Source organism: Carassius auratus, chromosome 36 (assembly GCF_003368295.1).
Source record: "Carassius auratus strain Wakin chromosome 36, ASM336829v1, whole genome shotgun sequence".
Taxonomy (NCBI): Eukaryota; Metazoa; Chordata; class Actinopteri; order Cypriniformes; family Cyprinidae; genus Carassius; species Carassius auratus.
Window position 1 is genome coordinate 2,093,061 of NC_039278.1, and position 20,413 is coordinate 2,113,473.

The 20,413-nt window shown below is 39.9% G+C and overlaps 1 protein-coding gene across 3 annotated transcripts; it reads right to left on the reverse strand.

Moving 5' to 3' along the window:
* Positions 1-387: 387 nt before the first annotated feature.
* raf1b (Raf-1 proto-oncogene, serine/threonine kinase b) lies at positions 388-18,825 on the reverse strand. Of its 3 annotated transcripts, none has more exons than XM_026220749.1 (17): positions 18,673-18,825; positions 10,861-11,087; positions 9,939-10,051; positions 9,193-9,295; positions 8,958-9,115; positions 8,362-8,448; positions 7,109-7,262; positions 7,000-7,024; positions 6,807-6,901; positions 6,567-6,684; positions 6,027-6,111; positions 5,737-5,913; positions 4,126-4,172; positions 3,862-3,980; positions 3,174-3,305; positions 1,796-1,930; positions 388-961 (listed from the first exon to the last, which is right to left on the reverse strand). In XM_026220749.1, the coding sequence occupies exons 2-17, from the start codon at positions 11,056-11,058 to the stop codon at positions 824-826; spliced, it is 1,884 nt and encodes a 627-aa protein (XP_026076534.1). In that variant the 5' UTR covers positions 11,059-11,087; positions 18,673-18,825; the 3' UTR covers positions 388-823. The 3 variants fall into 3 exon arrangements, with proteins under 3 accessions (XP_026076534.1, XP_026076533.1, XP_026076535.1); XM_026220748.1 differs by lacking the exon at positions 18,673-18,825 and adding an exon at positions 14,370-14,491; XM_026220750.1 differs by lacking the exons at positions 8,362-8,448; positions 18,673-18,825 and adding an exon at positions 14,370-14,491.
* Positions 18,826-20,413: the final 1,588 nt, after the last annotated feature.

Consider the following 20,413-nt stretch of genomic DNA (forward strand, 5'->3'; position numbering starts at 1 on the left):
ATATTTCCTCATCAATGGTTTGGTGAAAGGAGGTGCTTCACCTTCATGTAAAGTGCTCATTCACCGCAGCAGGCTTAAATATTTATGTGTTTATGATAGAAACATGAATGCTTTGATGTTTGACGGGGGAGAAAATGACTTGAAGACTTGAAGCACTGAATTTAAGAATGCAGTCAACTCTACAATTTGTGAGAAACTGTGAAAAATACTTCGGCGTGAATTATGGATGAACAGATATTTAAAAGCACCAATTTGGTGATTGTTTTTTATGAAAACTTGTTTTAAGAGTTCACACCGTTTCAATAGAAATGCAAGTAACTCTCAAATAAATCGCTCCAGAATCAACTACTCATACGAAGCACAAATCATTTAAAAACCAAGCTTGTGTGGTGTATTTAACTTAATTTTATTAAAATACAATGAATAAACAATCTGTCAAGTTTACAAGTTAATTCTCCATGACAAGCACTAAAAGCCGAAGGAAGAAAAAGAAAGGATCCCTAATAAGTCTGATAATAACGTTAATACCCTCTTCTTGCTTTGATTTCTGTAACATACACGAGTCAAAGAGACGTCTAGACACACGATGATCATAAAGTGCTCCCTGCACCTTGTGCTTGTTTAGATGATGTCCACCTTCACACTGGCACTTCAGGAATATCTACAAGTGTGATGATGAGGGATGCTGCGGGAGCCAGACGCACTGAGAGTGTGAGGCGCGTGGAGAAAGTGCTATCAGCTGCTCAGCCAGCTCACGTCTCACGCTAACACACACTACACACTAAACACAGCACAGACGTCAAGCCCTGGACGACCCGTGGCTTCACTTGAAGGCGGAGGAGAGCGCGAGCGTGCAGACGTTGATGTCCTCGGTGTGCGAGGCTCTGTGGAGCGAAGGCTCGGACGCGCTGCGGTTTATTTTGGGGAGCGAGTGCTGGAGCAGCTCAATCGAGGACAGGATCTAGAAAAGACATCACATAAATCATGTCAATGCAGTCAAACACCCTCATTATTAAACACTGCCAACAGCTACAGCTTACAATTAATCTACACATCATCAATGACCACAAAAAAAGTGCTGGATTTACAACTTTCACTTAGAAATTGCTAGTAACTTTCACAAATGATTAGAAAGAAACGGCAAGTAATGCACTGAATTAAACATGACATTTAAAGTAGAAAATCATTTCTACAACGCAACAAGAAGGTGAATCTAACCAAACAAGAACATTACCAACACCATAATTATTCAAAAACTGAAAATAATATCAATAACTAATATAAAAAAATATATATCCAATATACCACTATTAACAGTTAAGACACCGAATTGAAAAATGATATATTATTTACATTTAATATTTTAGACACTGATGTTTTATTATGACACTGATACAGATTATTTCTTTCTGATAAATGACATGCAGGATAATTATTATATCTGCTTTTAGACACATTATTAATAACTATTTGAGAATTAGACTACAAAATGCATTGTCATTAACATAATATTAGCAGTTATTATTACCATAGGCCATTATATTCAAGCTGATCCAAATGTATTTTGGGGAAATAATACACATTTCACACTTGTTTTTTTTTTTTTTTTGTGTCTTGTTTTTAAGTTTAAGTGTAACATTTATTGTTCTACCTTTAAAATGTTTTTTAAGAACAAACACTGTATATTATGTAATATAATGTAGTGCAGAGTAAATGTAGAGTAAAGGGAATAGTTTGTGGGAAATTGTCATGAAAGCGATTAAACGAGGCTCTGTATTCAGGAGACTGTCCTCACCTGCGGAAACAGCGGCCGGTCGTCTTTACTCTTCTGGATGCAGTCGGCGACGAGTCTCTTCATGGCTTTAGGACAGCTCTTGTAGAGTTTACTGAGGTCAGGGGTCAGATAGCCCCTCCCCACCATAAAGATGATCTGCACACAAAGCAACGGGAACAACTTACTCTACTCCAAACTACAACAGGAACTAGACTCTGACATGTTATACACAGCGCGATTAGGATGATCATCTGCTCTCTTTCTCTTCTATTTCACTCAATGGGATCTCTTAGAAAAGCAATAGTACGCCTCTCTTACACAAATAATGCAGGATTCATGTAATACTTTGAGTGAGAATCCCTGGTTTTGAACAGTGTGAGTGCTGCATCTCTTAACAAACACTGCATAATGCTTTCTAAGATAACTGGAAAACGGTGGAAAACAAAAATGACGGCCTTCGTTTCACCTCCCCATTAAACAATAGGCTACACAAGCAGTGAGGGTGCTTTAAATGGACCTTTAGCCTTTGGACTCCTAAATTTAGCAGCAGGGCTCCGGAGCGCTCAGGATCAGTGCCAAACACATTTGAGAGTCACGCTGCTGTGAGCACAAGCTCCACTGTCACACACTCGCCTCAATCCTGAGCTGAGCTGGTTTTTGTTTCTCTTGCATATATAAAAGATTTTGCATGCACACAAGAAAGTTTTTCATGCCCTCGAGAAACTATTGACGGAATATTTTGTTCACTTATGCATTAGATTTTCTAGTTTTATATACTGTAACCACCTTCCTCTGTGCATCACTGTCATCTTCTCATGAAGAAACGAGAGCACGGATGCACACGAATTAAGATCTATTTGCTCAACACATGGCTTTCCTTGGGAAGCACCTCTGATATCAAGGCCTTATGTCCAATTCATCATCCTCTGTACTGCAGAGAACATGACATGAACGGACCGCTGGCACAATACAGCTGTGTGCACGCTCCAACGTCTGTGTATTCTAGATGTGTGCAAAGGTCCTTTTAGAGACTCTAAGCTAAGAATATCCGGAGAAAAAAACCTGCATAATGAAAAAGTGCATTCATTCTGAATCACTGAGCAGCTGCTATGAAGACACACTTCTTGCATGACACTTTCTTTTTTTTCATTAAATTAATCACTTTCTATTATTGAAAGCTAAATGAGGGCTAGAAATGCAGATATTTTTCCATACTGTGCTATCTTTTTTTCCATACTTTTCCAGACCTGGAAATGAGCAAAATCAACTTCCATGCTTTTCCGGACTGCGTAAGAAGCCTGTAAGCAGGAATCTGGAAGTCAAACCCATGTTTTATTTCATGCATGGTGAACAGGTAGATTACGGTCTCATGATCTGTAGAAGGGTAGCGTCACTGTACCTGATCTCTGTTTGCAATCATAGAATAAGGCAGTTCTCCTGTCATCAGCTCGTACAGGACCACACCGTACGAGTACACATCCGACTGAAAACTGTAAGGATTGTTGTCCTGCATCCGGATGACCTCAGGAGCCTGAAAACATCAGCATCAGTGAAAGATTCAGAAAATATTACATAAAACACTGGTACTCAGTCCATCCCAGATGTGGATGAGTGGGTTTCTTCATCAGAAATGTGTCATTGCATCAGTGTCTCATCAACGGATGCTCTGCAGTGAATGGGTGCCGTCAGAATGAGAGTCTGATAAAAACATCACAATAATCCACAGCACAACATCTGGAGAAGACAGAAGACGAAACAAATCCAGCATTAAGATGTTTTTAACTACAAAACCAGTCCATAATAACACTTACTCCAGTGAAAAAGGTGATTTGGTCTGAATCAGGAGAGAAATCAGGTACTGTTTACAAAAATGGACTTTTCCAGTGGAGGAAGTGTTAATATGAACATTTTTATCAGCTGTTTGGACTCTCATTCTGACGGCACCCATTCACTGCGGAGCATCCATTGATGAGACACTGATGCAGCGCTGCATTTCTCCAGATCTGATGAAGACACAAACTCATCCTGATGTTGGATGGCCTCAGGGGGACACATTTGACCAATCTTTGGCTGAACTCTTGACGCACCATCCACAGAATGGAGCCGGACGGCTGCTCCACCCGATGGGAGCCGCTCCACCGCGCCTTCACCGTGGCCAGACCAAAATCACCAATCTTCACCGTCAACCCTTCGTGCAGGAAGATATCTGAGCTTCTGTTAAGGGCATTTCTGACAGCTTGAGCACTAGACTCACCGAAATCAACCTTCTCTACAGAGACAGCTGTTCACTTCGATCAATGCAATGCTGAAATAAAAGGAAGTACAATTCAGAAGATGTTTGTAAAAGATACTATTTGACTTCATGTCTCGGTGGATGATATTCTTTGCATGAAGGTAACTAGAAGACAAAAGACATGAAGAGTTATTAGAAAACCTTTAAAGGTTACATTCTGTATATCTTTGGCATTATCATCATAATGGTAGAGAAAACCGTCAGGTGTTAACTGACAAAACCACCTCTGAGTTTACACATAAACACCCACCTCTGCTGTACTATTTTAAAACCTGGTCCCATTTCTATAAATAGCTGATGGTATCATGCTCTCAAAATGCAAATCTGCCCCTGAGAATATACGATGCTGTCAAACACTGACAGCGTGCTGTGCTCTGTGGTCTTAATTGTGTTACACTACAGATCCTTTCCAACACTACGCCTGAAAGCATCAAATGCATTACAATAATCATATACATTACTCTTCAAATGTTCGGGACTGGTAAGACGGTTTCCCAAGAAGCTCTTCTGCTCACCAAGTCTGCATTTATCTATTAAATATGTTTTCAGTATTCTTTGATGTATACAAAGTTCAAAAAGATATATAAAATAACAGCATTGATTTGAAAAGGTCTTTGTTGAGGTCAAACATTTTTGCTCCCAAACCTTTGATTGGTAGCATATATTTTCAAAGCAATATTGGTTTGCATTTGGTTTACTTTGTGCAGTTCTGTCCATGGCTTTCCAGGATGATGTCACGTCAGACGACTCTTCTGTGTCTTCTATCGGTTCACCATTTACACCAATATACTGTTGCATTCATTAGATGCACAGCCTTTGACATCTACAACAAAACAGCTTAGGCATGGACGTTTTGGGAGTTGATAAGTCTGTTAATTTTCCTATCCCAACCATACAAGAGCATTTGCTTAGCTTCATGTTATAATTTGCATTTAGCAAATAACAGTGTTTACGGTTGCAAGCGTAGGGCTGAGAAACACTGGACTAGATCAGGGCCAGTCAACCCTGCTGCAACTACTAACAATTATATCTTCATATTTTCTGGAAGTTTGTCTATAATGATAATCAGCTGATATTTGGGGAAAATCTATTTTAAATCTAAAGCTAAAATCACTGTACGAGTGAATCATTGAGTCATTCATTCAACCGATTTGTTCAAATGCTGATTGATTCAGTAACGAAACACTGTTGTGTTGCTCAGAGACACAAAACAGTTCTGCTGTGGCTTGTCTGAAATGGTTTTTGTTGACGAAATAGAGCAAAAACAGGAACTGTTGTGTCTAAAATGCAAGTCACTTGATATTGACTTCTTAATTTATTGAACTCTTCATCAAATCGATGTCAAATTTGCAATTGTGATATTTGGAGAGAAAAAAAACTCTACTGTTTGTGTGACATTATATCAGATGATATAAATAAAGATGGGGATGTTTTGAATTTTGGTGAAATTCTAAATATCTCAGAATCTTTTAATAGATTAAATCACGCAGTGAAGGCGTGAACTCTAAATGTGAATCTCATAGTGCGTGTCTGCACTCTCTGGGTGTGTTTTTGTGAATCGCGTAACATTTAAACATCAGTTAGGATATTATCACACAGCCCTGGCTGCAACACACCTGCCTCTGAGCTGTGATCAGCAGGATCGCTATAAACTATCTCAAACACTCACTCCATGCCCTGAGCCGTCTGTCTGGCGATGTCGATCAGCTGAAACATCTGGAAGTTGGTCTCCTGCACGTGCAGATGTTTGTAGAGGCTGCTTCCTTCACACCACTGCGTCACAATGGCCATGTTTGTCTTGGTCATGTATCCCATAAACAAAACGATATTGACATGCCTGGTCTTCCTGTAGCAATGACAGAAACCACTTCAGCTGCTTGGCCAGTGTTTAGCAGATGCTAAGCACCACATGACAAGGATATAATGCAAGTGTTTCTCTCAAACTCTTGTGTGGTTTACCTGAGAACAGCTACTTCATTGCGAAAGGCCTGTAACTGCTCAGGTGTGGGATTCATGACCTTTAAGATCTTCACAGCAACATCACCTGAAAATTCATGAAATACAATCACTTAAACTTACTCGAGCAAGCCAGATTTCTGTTCGTCTAAACCGGTCTACCATTACTATTTCGTCAACGTTGTAATAATTAATTACACTTAGTGCGCCCAATGAAGAGCGTGTTGTCCCAAGTGGGATTTGAATTACTGATGATTTACAATAACTTTATTTATCATGCACTTTCAGCTTTACAAATTCCAGCAACTGTATGAAACTGTTTGAAAGGCAATATCCAAAATCGCTTAATAGGGGAACTTTAATAATTAGTGACTTTTATTTTGGAGCTTGTTCACAAAGGTCAGATTATTCATAACAAAACAGCTTTATAGAGTTAAATACAAATCACCCAAAGACATCGTTATCACTGGATGTGTTGGATGCCGTTATACGCGCCCCTGCGTGACCCCCACACATCAATTAAAGGTGAGGAGGAACCCTTACCGTGCCACTTCCCTTTGTAAACTGTGCCAAAAGACCCTGAGCCGATCCTGGAGTGCAGAACCACCTCGGTGGCCTCGATCTCCCAATAGTAGCTCGAATCTCTCTTCTCTCGAGGACGCTAGTGACCAGTACACAAACCACGCGCACGTTAGCTAATGCTGACGGAAATGGCATGCAGAAACCAATCTGATATTGTTAATAGTCTGATTTGTGTCTCAAGCATCGTAAAGAGGTGCTTACGATGCGTTTTTCCTGAGCGTTAGTGGAGTGTTTCTCCTTGTGAGCTGGAGCCGGGGTTTTGGACCACTCCGTCGGGCTCTGACTCGGAGGGCTTCCTGTGAATACACGCCACACAACAACGGGATGTGTAAGAAGACATTTCAGCCTTGGTTTTGCTATGAAACCTAAAGAAAAGTTCTGAAAATCCCCTTACCGGATTCATCCCGCCCTAAGGCTTCCTAGGAGAGAAGAGGGAAGCGCTATTTTAGCATAAGGATAAAGGAACTGAATTTAGGGCAGAAGAGAGAGCGCTGGAGTCTCACCTGATAGGCCGCTTCATCGACCGGCTGGGTGGTGCTCACCATGTGGACGTTGGGGGTGGACGTGGACAGCACTTTATGACTGAGAGAAACACCCGGGGACGGCATGGGGGCGATGTAGTTTAAAGCATTTGGCGTTGAGTATCTGTGATAGGGACTAGAGAAGTGTTCATATGTCAGTGAACCTTAGCAAGTAGGAGTGTTTGTGTTCTCACAGGGTTTCGGATGCGTTTAGACCCAAGTCTTCTTTCACAGCACAGCATCTTTATAATATAAAACTTTGCAATATATAGAACTAAATATGGTGGAGGGATGGTGTATTTTTTTAGGCCAAAACCCAGAAACGAGATGCATTTTAGCACTTCTGGTTACATCGTCCTGAAGAGAGTGGGTTTATGGAGAGCATCATAAACTTTTGTTGGTTCCAGAGAAATGAAAAAAAAAACAAGAGGAACAAGTGTGATGCTAGCATAAGGTCGGCCTACAAAAATCCTCCATCACAGGCGGTGCTCTATAATAAAAACATGGCGAACGTAACGTCAAAACAGTTATAGCAAGACTAAAGAAGATCAAGTGCCACTAGCACATTTATTTATTTGTTATTTTTTTGCTTCGATCTTCACTGGCAAAAAGAAAAAAATCATCATTTACACATCAGTCAGTGCGCATTTGGTGTGAAAGTTACGAAATAGATTTACATCATCATGAAAACAGGAAAAAATAACACGTTGCAAAACTGGGTGCAAGTTTACACAGACAAGGCCAGCAAGAGATCTTATCGCACGAGTCTCGTGCCAGCAACGTCTTCTAATGTCCAGTGGATATACTTCTAAAACAGTGCACATTTTAATGGTTGTTGGCCTAGTGTACGTCCACTGGAAGTGTTATTGTTAAAATGATATTCTGTGATGATCAGTCATCAGTTTCTCTAGATGGATCATCTCTATAGATCCTGATCGATTTGTGTTCCTCCACTTGGGCAGGACTCTCTAAGACCAATCATTTCAAAACTAAATGGGAAAATATGACTAAAAAGTATTAATAGTGAAATATTTATTAATGTGACTGTTTATAATATAAAGCTGACAAAACGGTGTAAGGAAAAATGCTTAAACACGAGGAACTACAAGCATCATCCATAAATCCAAGGAAGAAGAAAAACGAGGAGACGACGTCTTGACACGCTTTGATTTTCAGAGGACTTGTCGAGTCAGTTCACTGCATTTGAGGTAAATATAGAAACAGGCTATATTTACCTGAAGGAGAATTTAGAGTTGTGCATGCGACGGGATGAGAGGGGAGGGAGCGATGGAGTCCCGTTCTCTCCGGGAGTGGGGAACAGCCTGGAGAAGGACACGGCCACTCAATCAACTTACATTAAATTACAAACTACACCATGTCTAATTTTAGGACTAATGAGTGGTATAATCTTAGAAAACATTTTTTGTTTTTAAATGAAGGAGGGCTTTGTGACCAGTACGAGCAGCAAAAGAATGGACCTTTGTACCGTGCATTACCTGATTTTCATTGATAGACATCTACAAAGCTCACAGTATGAGGGCCTCTATGCAAAACTCTTTCTGTGCATCAACAGACTTCCCCTGAACTACATCTACATGTCCATATTCTTTCAACAGAGGAATATAACAAATAAAAAGCTAGGAAATGGCACATTACACAAAAGCAGCACTGGTTACATTTTATAATAGAATGTGCATAAACATAAATGTATGTCCTTTTCTAGGTCCGGAAATCTGAATTTTTATCATTGAGAGCCTGATATTTACACGACAGTAGCCCTGTGTAGACATGGAGCGTGGCGATGCAGGAGTATGGGTTGCTGAACACTCACAGGAGCTGTCTGATGTTGCTCCAGTCCACGCACATCGTGGGCACTTTGGTGCTGCAGTGCTCGTGAAACTTGTAGCCGCACGTCTGACATCTGAAGCCGTGCAAAAGAAACTTCTGACATATGTCACAAAAGGCCAACTTCAAAAAGGTTTTTCGTACCTGTGATTCAGGGGATGGTCATTAGAGAAGTTGTAAAGAAAACAATGGCTCGATTTAAACACATTATGGGAACTCACAAAATTGTGTGTAGTCAGGGGTACATGATCTAAGACTTCAACCAGCAACTCCTCTCCGACCAGTGAGGTAGAATCAGTGCTCCAATCCATCCGCAACTTTTTACTGAACAAAAAGAATAATGCAATTACATCAAATTCACTTGCAGGGCCAAAATTAAACCAAATGGAGCTTGATTATTTCAGATATTAAACACACAATCATTTTTTCATAAGTATTCATGCCCCTTTAAGTCATATTTAGATATCAGATCTGCTTTGGTCCCTGGATTGTTCTTATAATCTCTCTGGAGAAACTGCTCTAGCTCAGTCATGTTACATGGAGATCATGATGGGACACTTTTACTAGTTCACTCATAAACCGGCCCGGGATCTGTACTCGGAGTTGGCTGCTCCAGGACAACAGTGTTGTAGTGTGGAAGCCATTTCTAGAGGTTTTCCTCCAGGATATCCCAGTAATTCCCAAATGAATCAGAATCAGATCATGGGAGCTTGTAAAATGGTGCATACCAAAATCTAGCATTTTCAGTTACAATGCATTTTTTCATTCGTAATTATTTTACATTGTTCTGTAAAAACACATTTCCACATGAAAGTCACTGGCAAAAATACCTTATTCATTTGGGTTCAACACATTTGCTACTTTTCAATTGGAACTGCGTGTTGCAAACAGTGAGGATAAGGTGATAAACTCTGTTGTCTCATTCAATTCAGACTGCAAGCTCACAACAGCACAGGCCACAACTCACTATGAATGTTCTCGATGCAGCTTGAAAACAGCACAGCATTCTGGCTGAAGTCCACGGACTTTCAGGGCTTTGATGAGGCAGTTGCGTAGCGTCATACCTGGTCGCACATTCACCTATTACAACACAAGTTTAACATTTCATCACTTAAATTGAAGTGAAAGCTGTGAACAAGCATGTTAAGGGTTAGGGTTAGGGTTAGGTTGTGTAGAGGAGAAGAAGATTATGAAAGGAACAATCCGAGCTGCATCTTTGACGTTATATTGACAATCACTTTGGGAATCTGTAATAACTGCTTATTCATCATGGCGCTTACAGTGTAAGGGGCCATTTACATGGCAACATTGTTTTGGGGACTGAAAATTGGTTTAAAAGTGCACGTTTAAGAAAACTTCACCATTATTGTTTCCGTGTAAACATCCAATTTGTGAAACTTAGAAAACGATGACGTCATGCGCGTGCGTAGTATGTGTTAGGTATGTAGACATGCGCAGTACGTGTTGATTTTAAAGGCAAACACGAACAAACATACACAACAATGGAGGAGTGCATGGTACTGTTGATGCTGCGCAAGAGTTTGCTAATGCTTCTTTGGCAAAGTGTGGATTAGCTTCACCAATATTACAACCAACAGCGGAGACACATCATGTAATCATCACTTCCCTCAGGTAGTGTTACTCACAGGGTGACTGCGCCTGCTACTGGCCTGGCATACGTAATACAGCGCTTCTGGCCGGTTTCGCTGATACGTGTAAATGGAAATCGTTTTGAAAATGTTGCTTATACGTGAGGGAAAAACTTATCCATTTTTGACTACATCATTGTCATGTAAACATAGCCTAAGTCTTCATCCGGATAAGCTCATCGTATTGTGTCACACAATCACCTAAAGTGTTTGAAGATAACAAGGATTATTTATTGTTACCACAGTCCGCTGTTTGTTGGGCAGGTAGACGCGGATTGTGCTGCTAGTTTTGGCGTCTGGGATTCTCCCGTCATCTGATAATCTCCGGTAGGGGAAGCTCTTGAGAATGTTGGGAGACATGCAGGATTCTTCAAACACCAAGTCTTTGCATCCAAACCCATGACTGATGCTCTTCAAGGCCCCTTGAACAGGCTCCATCACAGCGGGCAGCAGCAGACTTCAATAATCTGGCATGAGAACAGAACAAAAAGAAATGACACGACCTCACAAACAAAACTGATCTGAAATCAGGGACCATCATGGCCAAAACAATGCACCTGGAATGAATAGCTCACACAAAATGCTTAAAATGTTCTCACTATCAGTTCATCCCAGATTATGAAGAGTTTGTTTCTTCATCAGGTTTGGAGAAATGTGTCATTGCATCAGTGTCTCAGCAATGGATGCTCTGCAGTGAATGGGTGCCGTCAGAATGAGAGTCCAAACAGCTGATAAAAACATCACAATACATAATCCATAATTATTCCGGCAGTGAAAAAGTCAATTAATTTCCTGTTGTTTCTCACATCAAAACCCTGACACATGTCGGTTTACTTTAGACCTGTTTTTGGACTGTTTTGGCTTGTAATCTCTGCTTGATCTGTGCAGATTTCTCTCCTGATTCAGACCAGATGCACTTTTATTGGACGGTGAGTTATTATGGATTATGGACAGATGTTCACTGATGGACTGGAGTGCTGTGGATTATTGTGATGTTTTTATAAGCTGATCGGACTCTCATTCTGACGGCACCCATTCACTGCAGAGCATCCATTACTGAGACACTGATGCAATGACACATTTCTCCAAATCTGCAGAAGAAACAAACTCATCCACATCTGGGATGGACTGCGGGAGAGTAAAACAAATCTTTAACAAACAAGGCTTGAATTATAATATGTGGTTAAAACACCATTTCCCATATCCATTACTCTCATATAGTACCGCCAACTCTGAAGTGGGTATTGTATTTGTAATGTGACTACGTGACTCGCAGCAATAACTCTCCAAAACAGCACAGCATACAGTTTCTAAACAAGGTCACCCGCAAGTCAAGACTGAATCTAATATCATGTAATGCAGTCTTTCTATTACAGCTCGCAACATGTGAGTGAAGCTCCTGATAAGTCAAGGACAAATAACCCTGACAGGGTCCTCCCAACAGAATTAAACAAGCCACATTCAAGTAGTCCTCAGATGATACTGATGAAATGATAATGATTAGCATTTCACACAGCACACTTCTGCTTTCTGCTGTATCAAAGACAGAAGCGCACGCAGTCTTCCTGCAAAACACAAATGAGTATAAACGTTTGTATTTATTATACATTCACATCCAACCAGGATGGTTGTGAATCTAAAGCATTCACTCTGAAGTCATAACGTCGTGACACAGAACAACAGCCCAATTTTGAGCTTGATAGCAATGCTATAAAATTAATACCTTAAAAGAGAAAGCCAACTAACAATGCTAAGAACAGATGATCGACAGGAGACTCGTGTGATGTGTAAATCACCAGGCCAAGACTATTCCCACCGCTTCTCAGGACAAAACACACACATGAAACACCCAACAGCACATCCGAAGAAGAGGACACGCTGTTGTTGCAAGAAACATTAGTCAGCACGTCTCCGCCGCTCAGAAGAGCAGAGATGGTGACAGATATCCTGTCAGTAACAGTGTCTGAAAAGAAGCCATTACGACTTACAGTAGAATGAAAGCCACAGTGTTTTTGGATTACTGTTGTTCTGGGCTTCCCAACCGTCCTGTGTGTGAAGAACTGGCAATGATGTCTCATGTCCAGATGGTTTGTCCAAACTGCGGCCAGCTCACGATACCAGTCACGCAAGTCACACAGTATTCACAGCCAATTTTTTGCATGAGCCACAGCGATATCCACCTGTTCTCGCTGGGAAAGTAACTGTGTAACTATGTTGGGTTTAACTGCTCTGGCCTGCTGATCCTTTTCAGGTCTCCATTGTTCTGACATCAGAAACCTGTCGAGCAGGTCTGAGCAGCTATCAGAGACAGACACTCACTGCTGAGCTCACCGGCTGGGAGAAACACAAATTAGTCCGTAGTAAAACATTCTGTACAACTTCCCTGATATCTCTCTCTGCGCCACGCAAGCCAACAATGCCATCTCAATGAGAGATCTACAAGTGAGTTTTACAACACGCTGGCAAAAATATCTCGAAGCTATCTAACGAGGTATTTGTGTTTGTGTGTGCATATTATAATATGATTTAAATGTATTGGGTTATACAATGCACTAAGTGTGAAAATACAGTTTTGGCCATTAAAAACACCAATTAAACAAATCTTTTTCAAAATACTCAATATTTATTCATTTTATGATCTCTATATCAATAGCTATTCTTGAAATATGGCTCTTTGCATTGGGGACAGAAGTCAAATAATGACTGTTATTATAAAAGGACTACTAAAAATGCCCACATTTATGGATTTCAAAGAATAGCAATGAAATGCAATAATCTTGTTTATACTGAAAGGTCTGTAAAACTATACTCAGAAGACTTCTTTAGGCCAAGTAGAGAGGTTTATATCAGAAAGCAGCACAATTAAAGCCATTTAGATGAGTGCTGATAGCCTAATGTGTGCTCTGCTTGCTCTCACACAGAACAGATCAGTCCGATGAAGCACAATAACATCAGTTTGCTTGGGTTCAGACGTGTTTGCAGTGCAGCCGTGCAGATTCAGTACTTGTGCATTAAATTCAGTACTTGTGCATTAAATGCAGAACAGTACAGACAGGTTTCATGAAACTGGATCATGTTAATGAATCAGCAGACTGAGGAAACAAATCAAGATACCAAAGACATTAGCCTTTGTGTTTTTTAAAAGGTCTTGAACATCCGGGTAATTCTATAAACAAACATTTAACACCTTTAACACGCTTCAGTTCTAAAAACTTGATCAAACGGAGAAGACTTGTGTGCATTTGAGGAAAAACTGGAGAACAATGAAGAGGCTTGTTAATATTTCATGCTGGCAATAATCCATGTCACACAGTTACACTTCATTCGTTCAACTGTTTCGATACACTGTTAATATCAGTTAAATTATGAACCGCTCTTACACACTCCTAACATTAGTTACCGACACAAGAAAGGATATTTTCCCTAACGCTAACACACTAATGTTATGAGTTTCAAGCGAAGTCCGTGTTGTCCTTTGAGAAGTTTAAACAGCTTTTCGCTGGATCTGACACGCAGCGAACTAACTACACAACTAGAGAAAGAAAGAAAGGGGAAGATTAGATTGTTCTGATAGATTTAACCGTGTTTACCAACACATTCTCTTGTAACGTTACGCTTCACACAAACAAACAATAACATCGGCGAATGATGTTTCAACGCAACAGCGAACATGTGTAACGTTACTGATCCGATCAGCGGCGAGACGCGAATAAACCCTGGACAGATCTAGAGAGCGGAGCTTTACTCACCAGAGAAAGTTGTTGAATTGTTGATCCGCCATGATTTTCATCACTGCAGCGACGCGACGAGCTGCGCCGAACTGCATCGCTGTTTTTGTCAAACGCTTCTAGCAGTCGCGTGATATGGCAAGCTCACTTCACATTTAACAGCCCAGGTTTCGACTCGTCTAAACTCCAGTACCAGATGACTCATGTGCCGTTTGATTAGTAGGATTAAAATATGAATCGAAGATGTTCACAATACAAGATTGACTAGTCACAGCACACATAGTTGCTTTCAAATTTAATTACAATTTTTCAGCTGTGTTGGGAACAAAATTATGGAAGCCCGTTTCCGCCACTAAATAAAAAATAAATAAAACTATGTAATTGTGATTTTTTTTTTTTCTCAAAATTGTGTTTATATCTCCCTATTCTGACTTTATAACCCGTGAATGCGAGTTTATATCCCGCAATTCTGACTTTCTTCTTTTCTCACAATTGCGAGTTCATATCTCACAATTCTGAGAAATAAAGTCAAAATTTTAGCAATTATCTTGATTTGGCAGAAATAAGGCTTCCATACAAAGTAGACCAGTAAACGGTGCTGGGAACATTACTTTGGAAATGTAATAGGTTACAGATTATACTTATACTGATTATAATTATTACTATAAAGTAATGCAACTGATTAAATTGGAATCATTTTTTTATTACTTTTCAAAAATTCTAATGTTTTTCAACTGTTACAAACATTTAAAGCCGACAGGGTTAACCTTACAGTAGTATTCAAGTCAAGTCTGCTTTACTGTCAATTCTTCCATATGTACAATACATACAGAGATTTGAAATTGCGTAACCCTCAGACCCCCGGTGCATACAGATAACACTAACAGTAGAACATTAAATACAGATAAAATATAAAGTACAACTATACAAATAGGTCATGTAAAAAGAAAGATAAGTAAAAAGCAGCACAAGGCACATGGCAGATAGAGAGCAAACCAGTGAAGTTAACAAACAGTGCAGATATAATGACTGTTTAAAGGGTCAAAAATCTCAGAGAGCAGTTCTTTATTTGAACTGACTGAAGAGGTAGTTGAATGAGGTTGTGAGCAGACCAATGCTGTACAAAGTGTCTGGTGCAGGTCCCAGTGTGTTATTGTGTTATACATTAAAGGGGGGGGGGGGGGGGTGAAATGGTCGTTTTCACTCAATATCCTGTTAATCTTGAGTACCTATAGAGTAGTACTGCATCCTTCATAACTCCAAAAAGTCTTTAGTTTTATTATATTCATAAGAGAAAGATAGTCTGTATCGATTTTTCCCGGAAAAACACGAGCGGCTGGAGGCGTGACGTGTGGGCGGAGCTAAAGAATCACGAGCGCGAGTAAGCTTTTGCGTTGAGAGTGTTTGGAAGCTGTGACATTACCGTGAGGAAAAAAACATCCAAAACAAACCATGGCAAACAGTCAGATTCAGCGTTTATTTATGATCCAGAATCAGATCCCGAGGCTGAAACTGAACGAGAGCAGCAGCAGCAACGACTCGCTCCGAGCGGGGCTCGAACCCTGGTCTCCGATGGGAGGCGGACGCACTAACAAGGAGGCAGAGATATTTGCCTGCGGATCCAACACACGATCGTGACCCTTTTTCGTTGGGATTGCATCATCCTTAAGAAATAAACGATACGCAAATCCGCCGTCAAACTGGGCCTTGTTTGTAAAACAAGCATCTTCGAAATGCAGGGGAACAAACACAAACACTTGCACAACTCCGTTGATGCTCTGTAAAAATAAACTCCATCCACTGGTCCCTTAATGCTGTTTCTCTTTTGGTAATCTGTGCAGGGTTTTCTTGCCCTGGCAACCAAAAACACACTTCTTTTGTGACATTTGGCGACGCTCTCGCTCTGATCAGTGAAGTCTGTTGTGCTCTCAGTGCTCTGCTATACGGGAGCGCGCTCTTCCGGCAGAAGTGCGTCAGGACCCATATAAGGAAATTCCGCTCCTACGTCACACAGAGCCATACTCGAAAAAAACTTTCCCAAACTTGTGACAAACCGGAAGGAGTATTTTTGGAACAGAAATACTCCTTCAAACGTACAACTTAATTTTTGAAACTTTGTCCATGTTTAGCATGGGAATCCAACTCTTTAACAGTGTAAAAAACTCAGTATGCATGAAATAGCATTTCACCCCCCCTTTAAGGTAACTGTAATTTAATTACATTTTTTCCTTATTACTGTAACAAATTACATTTATTTTGTAATCATGTTATGTAATAGTGTTCCTGTAGCTCAATTGGTAAAGCACTACACTATCAAGTGCCAGGTTAGGGGTTCGATTCCCCGGGAACACATGATAGGTAAAAATTGATAGCCTGAATGAACTGTAAGTGTCTGCTAAATGCATAAATGTAATTAAATTTTTTAATTTTAATTCCTTGACTTCCCAACACTGCTAGTAAATTATATTAATGTAAACTGATACTCCACCAAAAACTTACAATTTCTTATAATTTACTCCCCCTCACGTTGTCCCGATTTATGACTTTCTTCTAGAAAAATAAAAATAAAACTTCCGTGAGTCAATATAATGCAAATGGATGGGACCATCAGTCAGCCAAACACCAAGCAAAACCAACACAGCAGTAATCCATTACAAGCCCAGACTTCTGAAGCAAAACCATAGCTGTGTGTAAGAAAAACTCTCATATTTTAAAGAATAACTCATTGCTTTAGACCAAGCTGCCAAATGAAGGTTTGTGAGTTCACATTTGTTGTAAACATAAGTGCATTGTGAAACTCATGTCAGAAGTGATGCAGAACATTCATTAATCAACTGGGGTTTTAAGGATTACTGTCCTCTTTATTTAGCTTTTCTGAAGGGTCAGCTTTGAGGATCCCAATCACTTGCATTATAAGGACTCACAGAAATGGACTGTTTTTCTAAGAATCGTAGTTTGTTTTCCACTGAAGAATAAAATTCATCGACATCTTCAACATCATGAAGGTATGCAAGAGTAAATGATAAGTATTTTTATTTTTTTCAGTGAAAGTGAAATAATAACATGGGGCCCAATTAGCTGCATTCCTGTAAATATGTAGTGTATTTCCAATCATGCAGTATGTTTTTAAATTCCCCTTAGTGATCCGGAACACATAAGTGGTTAGTCTTGACTTCCTGTTTCCCTGGGGTATGATTATGAAGTGACACCATCTCGGACCAAATCGACCAAATCGACACATGCACACGGCGCCCATTGTAAGTCTGCAAGATCCATTTGGGACATGGCCAGTAGCATCTTGAGGTCTCCAAAACTATACAACCAGAGGACATAACCACAGCTTGTGTGGAACAGGCTGGAATAAAGGACCATATACTGTCATCAAACAACAAACTCATGCTCCTCCAGTTTGCCCAGTGTTACTCGAACTTTAAATGGCATGCAAACTGTATGGACAGATGAGACCAAACAGAGTTTTGGAAGCAAACACCAGAGTTGAATAGTGTCTGTTTAATATGCTGTTCAAAAGTGGATGTTGTCACCTATACTTTTATATGTACAGATTTGTGCTGCTATTTGTTGTTAATATTGCTTGTATTGTATAGTTATGTATATTTTTTTTCCCTGAGATAACAGTGCCATCACTTGGCCATATGAGCACATTACCTCATGATTTGAATGAACGCATACTTTACAGGTGAAAAACAATAGTTAAACTGCAGGCAATCACAAATAAAGCATTTTACAGATTATAACCTGCACAAAGATCTTAGTGCAGCACTATATTACACATAAAATCATAACTGTTCAGTTTTGACCTATATGCTGCTATTAGAAAATGGATGATGACCAGCACAAATTCAATGTGCATACCTTAAAGCACAAGTTTTGGGTTTTATACATTTAAAACAAGATGATAAACAAAGGCTATTTCACAGCAAACAATGTACAACCGCTCTCATCATCTTAGCTTATGTTGTTCAGATAATTAATAATTAAGAGAGAGAGAGTGAAGGCAAGAATGGTGTTCCATACTCAGATTTTCTGCTCTGCATTTAACCCTTCCTAGTGCACACGCAGTAGTGAGTAGGGAACACACCCAGAGCAGTGGGCAGCCATTTTTGCAGCAGCGCCGGGGAGCAGATGGGGTTCGGTTCTCGCTCAAAGGCCTCACCTGTCTTGGTTTTAAGGGTGCAAAAGAGCACTTCACATTCACTCCACACACCTACAACCCCTGCCTGCACCGAGACTCGAACCAACAAAAAACACAAGTCCAACTCTCTAACCGTTAGGCCACAATGGCCCAATAAATACAGTCACTCACCTGAATCAAGAAGGGCTGGTGAAATCCATCCATGTCAGATTATCTTCTCATTTCCAACCATAGTTCCATCAAATGCTCTGTTTGACTCTTTCTCTTCACCCCCATCTTCAATTCATCCACAGCAGGGGAAAGCCAAACAACTTGGGCCTTTTCTCCAGTAATACAGATCCAGCGAAACGCCTCTTCTGCTCACAGTGTGCTATTGAGCTGCGGCTCAGTGTCAAATGGAGGCTGTCTGTGTATAACTCCCAGAGCATCTCAAATGCACTCACAGAGACGGAGGCGGGGAGAACGGAGAGCAGGACCTTAAGGTACTCCCTCCAGCTTGCATCATCTGACAATAGCACCAGGCTATAGACAAAACAAAGATTGCATGCGTTCATGGCAGAGACTGGGAAAACGTCTGTATGTTTGATCATTTATATCACAAGCATGAGATTGTTTCGTATCATATTCTCTATCAATTCAATGAAAGTAGCGTTTTCTCAGTTTACTTTAATCATTCTTTTTTTATATATATGTTGAAAAGCATACAGGGCTGTAAAGCTCCAGATATACAAACCACCTTAAAGATAAAGAGATGAGCACAGCTCTGAGTGTATTGATTCTGAGAGTCTGCTCCATCAGTAAATCGACTCTGCTATAAAAGCCTGCAGGACAGCAGTACAACCCCCTCACACACACACACACACACACACACACACATCTCTCCTGACAGGTGCATTCCTATAAAAAGCATACAGGATGAGTTGTAAAGAGACGTGCAAACGGAAGAAATCTGTGTCGGTCAGCTAGAGGAGTAAAGGCATGGAGGAAAATCCATATGTATTATTTATTCCAAAAAACTATTCATGAGCTACTGGATGCACAAGCATGAATAATTGATTTGGGTGTATTGTAGGAGTTTGCCATTAGTATCGGTCTGTCTGTCTGCGCAGAGCTGGGCAGATTACTTACAGATTCAACTGTATTAGAAATTGTATTAGTGTTTTATTCATAAACCTGCATGTTAATGTGAAAATGTGAAAACATTAACTTCCTCTGATATATTTCAAGTACATATTTCGTGTTAAAGGGGTTTTAGCTGACAAAAACACTTGGAAACCCTGCATTATATGAACAAGCATGAAAACATTAGGGCATTAGTGTTTAGACATTTCTGTCCAGACCTCCCGAATCAACAGCTACTGAAGCTAGCGGAAGCGATGAGGACACTGCGTTTCATAATGTTAGATATACATCACCAGTGTCTGGTAACTTGCATCATGTGTTTCATACATCGTCTAATTGTTTCTGAGGTGCTTTTCTCACCTGAATTCTGAGGCATTGTTTGCATCTTTATTTGCAGGACCATTATTGTGAATATAGTCATAGCTAAAGCTCATTATGATACACAGGGGGATTTTTTTGAATGGAAATTATAAAAAGAAAAAGAAAAAATAAGGGGAATCAATAAAATATTAATAATTCACTTGCATCCAAAATTTTGAGTTTAGTATGTTTTCATGTCATTACATTGATTAATGCATACATAAAATGGAAAAACAGCATTTTTGAAAATGTATATTTTATTCATATGTTATTATGTCTTTTATAAAGCTCACCAGCTCTTTAAAAAGTATTTTTTATTTTATTTTATAAAAAGACATGAATAGAAATGAAAAGGCAAAAACAGTGGGATTTTTTAAATCACAGATAAATGTTTCTTTTTATACCAAACTTTGTATAAAGATGAACTGTT

Bases quoted from the DNA above. Each gene is read 5' to 3' on its own strand.
- raf1b (XM_026220749.1), bottom strand. From the start codon at position 11,058: ATGGAGCCTGTTCAAGGGGCCTTGAAGAGCATCAGTCATGGGTTTGGA. The intron at 9,116-9,192 runs GTGAGTTCCCAT...CCTGAATCACAG, and splicing joins CCCTGACTACACACAATTTT to GTACGAAAAACCTTTTTGAA. The intron at 5,914-6,026 runs GTAAACCACACA...TCATTGCTACAG, and splicing joins AATGAAGTAGCTGTTCTCAG to GAAGACCAGGCATGTCAATA.